The sequence below is a fragment of the Hydractinia symbiolongicarpus genome, chromosome 10, assembly GCF_029227915.1.
Source record: "Hydractinia symbiolongicarpus strain clone_291-10 chromosome 10, HSymV2.1, whole genome shotgun sequence".
Classification (NCBI taxonomy): domain Eukaryota; kingdom Metazoa; phylum Cnidaria; class Hydrozoa; order Anthoathecata; family Hydractiniidae; genus Hydractinia; species Hydractinia symbiolongicarpus.
In genome coordinates this window covers 867,403-877,435 of record NC_079884.1, presented here as the reverse complement: position 1 = coordinate 877,435, position 10,033 = coordinate 867,403, and the positions used below count along the sequence as shown (strand labels likewise).

Below are 10,033 nucleotides of genomic sequence, written 5' to 3'. Positions count from 1 at the left end.
CAGCATTTCGTCATTTTTTTATTATTATAAGTTTCTTTTCGTTGTCTTCGAAATCGTTAAATTATCATAGAGATCCATTCAAAACTTCAAGAAAAAAAAGAAAAAATGAGCAACAGAAATTTGAATCAAAAAAACAAAATGTGCTAAAAGTATTGGATAAGGGATCTTGGTATGATCAAAATAAATTATTGCGAAAACAAGAGATCCAAGCTTATTTTGAAAAGGAAAACATTGCTTGTGCCAGTCAAAACAAATTTGAAAGTTTTGAATTCAGATCGTCTGACGAAGAAGAAAAATCAGAAAGTGAAATCATGGTTATGGATGATCAACAATTTTCCAAGGCTGTTCATCACTGGATAATATCAATCCAAGCCCTGAAAATTTATTTATGCAGGGGTTCTTTATTTAGATCAGTAGAAAGTTTGAGACCATGAACCTTTGATGAATATCGAAAAACATGAGTGCATGAATCATATAACAAAAAGGATGGGAACTGGATTAAGATCACTTTCAAAAGAATTTAAGGGTGAGAATATTGCATGGTCTATGGATCATATATGATTTCATTGTGACCCGTTTTTGATCAAGATTTCACAGAATAGCAAGAATTTATTTATTATTTTAGGCAGAAAACTTTCTGATGGAAAAAGTCTTGGTGTCAGAGGAGGAGGTTTAACAATAGCCAAGTGGGACGTTATTTAGAATTTTTATGGTAAATCAATCCGTGATAATAAGGGTGGTGCGAAAGCGATGTCAAAGGCTTTTTGTGCAATTCTAGAGCATTATTCTAGTTCCTCTGATGAACCACAACAACACAGATACCCAGTAAGGCCAACATCTTGGAGCAGCTATAGCTGTGGCACTATACTAAAAAACATTTGAAATATCCACCTGCTGTCTGTGAAGTTTACCCTTTCAGCCAATCAGGTGTTTTTAGAAGGTGTAAAACACAGAATCCGGAATACACCCAGCACCAGGTAATTTGGACAATCATACCTAAGGAACAAAACAACTCTCCTGAAGAAATATTGTTTGGAATTTGTCTTGGTGCATGCATGTTTAATAGTGGTATAAATTATTCCCTAACAAATTTATTTAAAAAATATTTTCTGCAGTGCACTGAAACCATGTCAAACAAGTTGAAAACAACTGATAATGAATGCATAAAGAACGCTAAATATAAGAACAAAGAAACTGTTAAGTTACGTTGGGAGGAGAAGAAAGGTTCACGCAGCAAGATCCATTTCAGTACTCAATATAAATCAGGAGCTTTTCAGTCAAACAGTTCAACCAGAGGGCGTGGTTCGAAAAGAAAAAAGAAATAATTGTTTTTATATATTCTATATTTTTACATGTTGGACATGTAACCTATATTTTATATATTTTTTTATAATACATATAATTATTATATATTTTATATTCTATATACTGTTATACTATAATCGCGTTGTATTCTTCTAAAAGAAAAATAGAAATTGAATCATTTAAAACAGTGATACTTCAATTTCATAGTTTCAGCTTCAATTTACTTACCCTTATCTAGTTTCACCTACTACATCTCCTGGACAGAGTGATCGAAGATAGGATAGTACCGAGGGTGGACATGAATACTCAGCATTTTCCAGTTCTACTTCTTTTCTCTGAAATGAACAATAACATTATTTTAAAGATGATAATAAAGGTGGTAACGAAGTAATCAAATAATTTTTCACTTTCTACCAACAGGTTTCTAGCCCAATAGCAATAAAAAGAAATTTGAATTTTTCTCATTGTTTTAGATTTTTGGAATTTTAACAGCATCTTTCAGTGAAGAAATGAACAGGCTGCCATCATAAAAGATAAAAAAAAAATTGAATTAAAAAAAATTCGAGTTGTGATTTTTTACAAGTAATTGAAAGAGAATATGTTAATGATTAATTAGTTATTTAAAATGAACTTGGAAAACTCTAATTCAACAATTTTCAGCATTAGAATGCCCCCGTCATAATAAAGCAAAATAAATATATTCAAAGCATTTGTTTTTGATTTTATGTCACGGGGTTGGAGTGCGAAATATTGATATAAATGTTCAAAAACAGGAAATGTAATAATTGAGAAAATGATTCTATTCAATTCTCATTTTTTTGTTTTGTGAGACTATTTGTTATAATAAAAATATAAGAATGCCAAAAGCTATTAAAACATCCCAGAAAAAAAACAGTGAGGGAAACCCAGGCAATGTTGGAAAAAACATGAGAGGTGCAGAGTATCAAATAATTTATTTAATAAACAAGTTTAGTGAGAAATTTGAAAACTAAATCACAATAAATCATAAAAGTTTTTGTTACAAATCTTTTAAATTTCAGATAGTGCAAAAGTTCCGTAAAAAAATTATTTTATGGATTCTTTTTCTTTTTTTCCTGTTACCAACTAATATTTGAGCAAACTGTGTATTACTAAAAAGAAATTAAAAAAATAGAAACTGATTTTAGTCTTCTTTGTTGTTAATAATTATGTTACAAAAACATGCAAGATATATTCTGTGTGTATACATGAAGTCTACCTTTTGATATATCTATATAATAATACGCCAGTTCCGTGTCTCTGTGACAGGCAAAGTTGATGTGTTCATTTTCCTATGATGTTACCGAAATTTCCTTTGAAGTAACCGAAAAATGCATGTCTAATATGTTAAATTTCCTGACGTTACGGCGCGACGTCAATAACACTACTTTAACGTCAATATACTATATTAAGTTAAGGAGGCCTTTACAGTGCACTTAAAACTTTGAGGCCAAATAACTTGGAAACAAGGTCGTGACGTCAATGATTTTTCACCGCGTGGGTAACTAGGGACCACCTGGGACCAATTTGGGTAGTTTTCTAAACCTGGTTCCCCGAATCCGTTTCGGAATAGACGGGTTGATGACGTAATCAAAAACCTTTAAATCTTAATATCTTTGCAACCGTTTGTCAAAGATACATGATCCTATACATTTTCTTAATCAGCGTTTTAAGATCTATACGATGAAGGCAACAGGTATACAAATTTCTTAAAAAAAAAATTTGAGTTTTGACGGGCCAATGCTGTCGTCGGCAAACTTTTTAAACCCTTATTTCTCCTTCGGTGTTCCTTAAAAAATATATGATCCTATACATTATTTTGATACACATTATTATTTTGATATACATTATATTTTTTTTATTACAGTCAACGAATAAACTAAACTTCTCCAAATATTATTTTTTGTATCTGCACTGCTGACGTCAGCAAAAAATCTAAAACAACCTATTTTACCATTGTCCCTCGACCTAAGTGGTTTTCTCCACGGGCCTTATCGACTAGTTGTATAATAATTTCCCAACCTAATTAGGGATTTCAATAATAATGTAATGTGTAAGTTATTCTGTCATTTTGAGTTGTCATCTTACTGAATGTATTGCAAGCTCTAGATGTCAATTTTTTTTCATTTCTAGACTTCTATAAATATATACAATGCTAAAATGGTCTCGATTGGGATTGGCTTATGCCAAGGTAAAATATTTGTAGGGAATACATCTGCCAATTTTTTTAGATCATACTGTCAATGTTTTCTTTTGCAGTGTTTACACCTGACTTTGATAGTTAATTACTTGAATGATTAAACAAGGTTACTTATGATCAAAAATTATACACTAATAACAGTCAATATATTGACTGTTATCAGTTTATCGTTTGCATAAACAAAAAAGAACTAAAATTATAAAGTACTTTTGTTTTAAACTGTATTGAACAGAATATTAGCAAATTTTTAATTGGCAAATTTTAGACATCAAATCGAATTGTCAGTAGGAAAAATTTCTTTACTCCTGCAACTATGGCAACAAAAACGTCAAATCGTCCTAAAACAATGCTTTCCTGTGAAGATAAATTACCACATCTGCCTGTGCCACCCCTTCGTGAAACAATGGAGAAGTATGTAACTTCATTAGAACCGTTGTTGTTTGACCATGAATATGAAAACACGAAGAATGTGGTTGCTGAGTTCCAAAGAAAAGATGGAATAGGGGAAAGTCTTCAAAAGAAGTTAATGGAAAAAGCAGCTAACTCTGATAACTGGTTGTCAGAGTGGTGGGACAACTGTGCCTACTTTGCTTTCCGAGCTCCTGTTGTTATTAACTCAAGTCCAGGTATCACATTTCCAGCCCAGACATTTTACAGTGATCAGGACCAATACAGGTGCATGCCAGGTTTTTTTATTTACATGAAATTGAATAAAGTTTATTGTTTCCAAAATTTATCATGCCCTTTTTTTTTATAGATATACTGCTCGGCTGATACGCTCTGTTTTGGAATTTAAAAGTCTGATAGACAGGTATGTTGAATTCTCTTTTTGAGAAAAGTTTATGTAAATGTATAAATAATGATTCTGCCGATATTTGAAAACATCAAACAGAAGTGATTAATTTTCAATTTTTTGTTTTTTTCCAAATATGCTATATTTTATTAATCTGAAGTGTGTAAGATAATTTGGCAATCTGAATCTTTTATGTGCGAGCTAATTAAGATATCTTAGGCTTAATTTCGCAGGTAGGGTCAATTTGATTAACATTGCTTCTTTTGATTGCTTAGTTTGTGTAAGTATCAATCAAAAAAGATGTACGGCTTTTTTGTGTAAATATCAATAATCAAATTTGAAGTTCTTCCTGGCGTCAAAAAGATGTATAGTTGAGTGCAAGAACCTTATTTATTATTATTGTTTAAACCAGATCATTTGAAGTTTAAAAAATCTAGAAAAAGGTTTAAAAAAGAAAATACAAACAAATAGACAAACATTTAGAAATGTACTATAAACAGGATAATATTGAGAAATTTTGTTCGCTCTGCACATTTATACTGAACACAAAATCAATTATTATTTTAATTTTTTATATTGTTACCTTAGTCAAAGTCTTCCAGTTGATTACGCTGGAAAAGACCCCCTTACTATGAAACAGTACCAAAAACTGCTGTCTGCATGTCGAGTACCATATGCAAAATGTGATGGAGAGATTCTAACATCTCCAGAAGAATCGAGACATGTTATGGTTGCTCATAACAATCATGTATGCTGTTGTGAACATCTATTTTATTTTATGTATTGTTTTATTTTCATGCCTTGTATCTTTATTTATTTTTGCCTTTAGTTTTTTAAACTTGATGTTTTTCACGAGGGGACTGATAAACCTTTAAGTGAAGAAGAACTTGTACAACAACTCGACCATATTGTAAATTTATCTCGTTATGAAGATGACTACCCTGTTGGTGTGTTGACATCACATGACAGAAATGTGTGGGCACAAGCTTACAAAAGATTGACAAGAGGTTTGCAAGAAAGCTCATCATCTTGTTTAAGGCATTAAAAATGGTGACCAAGTGGTGACCATTTTTGAGTTCCAAAAATTATTTTATATTGATCTCATTGTTTTTCCTAATTTCTTTATATTTTTATAATATATATAAAAACGAGTTAAGAACCTGGTGGTAAATCTACAGGGTCGCAATTCTTTTTTAGTCTATTCGTTTGCCTATAGCACGACTGCTCTCTCACAAACAGACAATCAGAATATGGATATTATTAATATAGAGACTTGATTTTCATTTCTTGATTCTTTGTTTAGTTTTAACAAAAATGCAATACTACAAGAAGGACCAATTCCGAACACAAACATGACGGTTTATGGTTTAGTGATTGTATATTTTTAATTTTATGTGATTTTTAAGATCCAGAAAACAGAGGTAACGTGGATACAATAATCAAGTCAATATGCCTTATTTGTCTTGATCAGCCAGTCAACGTACCTTCTGGGACTGAACATAAATATGAATCTCCTCACGGCTCTGTGGGATGTGAACAAATGTTACATGGAGGTGGATCACAACAAAATAGCATGAACAGATGGTTTGATAAGATTTGTCAGGTATTATTAGACACTTATGAACTGAGAACTACTTTTTTATTTTAAGATTTCAGGCCTGGCAGATAGTTTTGAAAAATGGTAATCGTGAATTTATTATTTTTTTAAACATGCGAATGTTTTAAGTAGTGACTAGCAGTTTATTGAAACGCAAAACAAACAAAAAAAGGACGAATGCTTATACTTTCTATAGTATGTGTTCATTATAATGTTTATCCAAACGTGGTGTAAGCAAAAATAACCAAATTTTTTGTGCGTACTTGCCTTTTGCATTGTCCAAAGTTGTCCTATTGTAAAGGCTAATATTGAAGGAACCATTAGGCAAATTAAATGCATCCACAAACCAACCTCGAGATGATCAGCAGTAGAAACAGGAGTTGTCTAAAAACTGACGACGTAGCAAAATTGCTTATGTCAGCAGATTTTCATCACCGGCAATTTTTGTTTCTTTGCCATACTATGTTTCTGCTAAGTTTTATAAACGGAGTTTAAGGCATTTTAAAGTTATTATCTACCCGGCAACGCCCACCTTACATCCTACCTCCCGGCAACGCCCACCTTACATCCTACCTCTAGAAGTTTGTGATACCTAAAAAAGCCCATAAAAAGAGGGTCAAAATATATATTTTCTATTGTTTCAAGTATTACCATAAAAATATTTTCTTTTTTCATAAAAACATCTAGAGAAATTATATCATGCCGGATAAAGTCGAATTTTTGTCATCAACACACGACTACTGAGCACTGATTGTTATCACCTCTGTACACGCTTGATATCCTTGTTGTGTTTTTAGTTTGTTGTTAACCGTAATGGTATGGTTGGTTTGTGTTATGAACATTCAGGAGCCGAAGGTCCGCCTGTAATGGCTTTGTGTGAAGCTATCTTAAAAAAGTAAGAGAAGCAACTATTAAACTCTTTATTCAATTTTTCTATTTTCATGCTTAGTTTAAATTTCTATGTTTTCTTTTATTCTTTAGAAAGTTTGAACATGGTACGTCTGTTAGCTTACCAGCGAATTCCCAACTTCCATCTCCTCATAAACTAATTTGGAGTCTAAATTACGACTTAGTTGACAGAGTCGAGTTAGCAAAAGAACATATTGACCAGTAAGAATATCAGTGTTTAATGTTTTTCATCGAAATAATTGGGACATTTTTTTACTGGCTTCATTTAAAACTAATTTGTTTAGGGTGTTCAGACGTTTATGGAGAATTCCTCTCATTTAAAATTATAGTGACGTTGACTAAAGAATCTCATGTGCTAGCCATAATCACGTTTAAGTGTGTTTTTCTTTTAGAATGGTGAATGATGTCACTGTGAAACTTTTCGATTTCGATGATTTTGGAAAAAATATTCCCAAGCGATTTAAAGTAAGCCCTGATGCCTTTTTTCAAGTATCCCTTCAGCTGGCATACTATCGGTAAATATATTTCGTATTTCTTTCCAATGCATTACTATTCTTTATACAGGCAGTGCTTGAGTAATCATTTTTTTTTACTTCATAAGATTGCATTGTCATCATCCTCCTACTTACGAAAGTGCTTCAATTCGAAAATTTGTGAACGGAAGAACTGAAACAATCAGGTCGGCTACTCCTGCTGCTGCAAGATACGCGAGAGAAATGGATCGAAACAATTATGATGTAAGTTGTTAAAAATAACTTATGTGTAGAAGTTTTTCTGTGGCAATCCATTTTATGTTGTTTCAGTCAAAAAAATCATTAGTCTCCTATATGATCCTATAGGATCGAGTTTTAAATGTAAATTATTAGAAATTCTCGATTTGATTGTCACAACATTTTGGGAAGCAAACAAGTCGTATGTTTATTCTTTTGATTTTTTTTTACTTTGGCAACATCACGAATGAGGGGGACAAATGTCCACCTATAATCGACAACAGTGATGTAGACTAGTTAGTTACTCCTTGATAGTCAGGGATTGGTGGCAATTCCTTGACTTGTTAAAACAACATGATCGTTATCGTTTTCGTGAACACTTTACTTCATAGTAATTACGAGTGTCCGTCATAAACCGACGAAATCCAAAGTTAGATATATGCCAGATATTTTTAACAAGACTGGTTCCTAAAGAAATTATCCGCTACTGCGCGGTTTATTGTCGTGCTGCATGTCTGCCGCGTAAAGTTACGTGTGCTGCATGTCTGCCACGTAAAGTTACGCGTGCTGCATGTCTGCCACGTAAAGTTACGTCTGTTGTTTTTATAAGTTCTTCTTTTAAATATTTAGAGCTCAGTAAAGAGAAAGCTGTTTATGAAAGCTGTTGAAGCACATGTGAAATATACTATAGAGGTAAACAACCTGCTGTTAACTTTTAGAAATCATTTATTGGTCAAATTTTATCCAACGTTACTTCATAGGCTATGAACTTTCAAGCCGTCGACAGACATTTACTTGGTTTGAAACTAATTGCATTAGAGAATGGCATACCGCTTCCAGAACTGTTTCGCGATAAAGCGTATGGCTACGCACTACACTTTCGCTTGTCTACTAGCCAGGTGAGATATTTCGCTACTTTGCTTGTATTATTTACAGTCCGTACAAAAAGTTCAATCCGTTGTTTCCAGTGGCTTTGATATAGCATTGTCCTTACTTTCTTTTGTACTTTTAACGTATTGAACGCTTTTGAAACATCCTCGCCCTGAGCAGGTCGAAGGAATCTTACTTAGGAATTTTACTTAACGGTTTTATTCTTTGTACACACAACTTTACATAAAAATGATATCCCGAATTTTTTTTGTTATTATTTAAAAAACTTTATAGATTATTTTATGTATAAAACAGGATTATTTAAAGCTTACTGTAAGCATATTTTGTGCAAGAAAGTTTACCAACAACCTTGAGTCTTATTTCAAATACTCTTATGCTTATAAAAACACAAGCTACCTGCACTAATTCAAAAAAAAACCTGGAATCAGCTCATATTAAATCGACACTGAGGTTGGGTTAAAAAAAGAACGTTTTTTTCCACCTGAAAGAAAACTTAGCAAAATTTATTTTACCGCATTTTGTGTCTCGTTACTGCGGTTACCATTTTGCGTGGCAGACAAACATCGTATACGGGTATTATAATATAGATTCTAGATAGGTTGGACAAATTAATTTGAACTTTTTGCGTTCTTTAGGTACCAGCAAAAGCAGCAGCAGCTCTTTGTTTTGGTCCAGTCGTTCCTGACGGTTACGGTGTCTGCTACAATCCGATGGAGAATCGCTTTCTGTATGCCGTCAGCTCATACAACAGTCATCCAAAAACACACTCTGGTGATTTCGGTGAATATATTGCGAAAGCTTTGCAAGACAATCAATTATTACTTTCAACTCAATCGAAATTATAAGCACGTATTCATACATTTGAAGTATTGATGAACTAAGGTATAAAAAGATATACCAATAAAAATTATGTTTATCTAGTAAATCTAGTTTATCTTCCTTCTGTGCTGGCTTATATTTATACTAGCTGGCTAACCATGAATTCAGTTTATGATGACGAATTTCTTTTAAAGCATGGCGTAAGGTTTGGTTCGTTGATCTTTCTTGTCTGTCAAATTCAGTAGTGTATATTAACCTATCAAAGTAAACTTGTGAACCATTTGTAGAAGCCCTGTATTATAAATTTCCTTTCTCTTTTTTCACATGTTTCAGGTGGCTACTTTTGACAGAAGCACATTGTATTCTTACACATATTTTTCAGAATATTTTGTAGAATAGAATTTACCAAAACCACTGGTTATTGTTTTAAATACCGTATGCTACCGATAGCTCAATTATCCGAAGAACTAACAAATTGTTCGAATTGTTAGGCTGTTAAATAACTTTGTCGGCTAAAAATTTGAAACTTATTTGCGTTATGCGGCAAACCGAAAGTGAGTATACGCCATTTTATGGGTAAAACATTTTTTGTGAAGTAGCTTGTTAGGTTGGTTTGCCCTGAAACGAATGTAGCTATCTTAAGGCAAAAGATTTTGTAGCAGAAGGGGCAACAAAATAACACTATACGTTTTTTCATAAGAAGCCAAGCGCATGGTTAAACTAATGAAGTTTAAATTCTGATGTCTTTTACTAGGAATGTTTTCTAACAAGTTCTTAAATTTGACTAGGTT

General features: G+C 32.6%; 1 protein-coding gene across 1 annotated transcript; it reads left to right on the top strand.

Moving 5' to 3' along the window:
* Positions 1–3,428: 3,428 nt before the first annotated feature.
* Positions 3,429–9,656, top strand: LOC130612499 (carnitine O-acetyltransferase-like). The gene is made up of 13 exons (XM_057433822.1): positions 3,429–3,514; positions 3,789–4,198; positions 4,281–4,334; positions 4,905–5,064; positions 5,146–5,323; positions 5,723–5,919; positions 6,711–6,808; positions 6,895–7,023; positions 7,215–7,337; positions 7,424–7,559; positions 8,163–8,225; positions 8,294–8,431; positions 9,059–9,656. Exons 1-13 carry the CDS (start codon positions 3,476–3,478, stop codon positions 9,266–9,268), a joined length of 1,935 nt encoding a protein of 644 aa, XP_057289805.1. The 5' UTR covers positions 3,429–3,475; the 3' UTR covers positions 9,269–9,656.
* The last annotated feature ends 377 nt before the right edge of the window (positions 9,657–10,033 follow it).

What these genes read in the sequence shown, in the direction of transcription:
- LOC130612499 (XM_057433822.1), top strand. Translation starts at nt 3,476, where the DNA reads ATGCTAAAATGGTCTCGATTGGGATTGGCTTATGCCAAG. An exon ending in TTACAAAAGATTGACAAGAG is followed by an intron (nt 5,324 to 5,722) that starts GTTTGCAAGAAA and finishes GTGATTTTTAAG; the next exon opens with ATCCAGAAAACAGAGGTAAC. An exon ending in ATGTGAAATATACTATAGAG is followed by an intron (nt 8,226 to 8,293) that starts GTAAACAACCTG and finishes GTTACTTCATAG; the next exon opens with GCTATGAACTTTCAAGCCGT.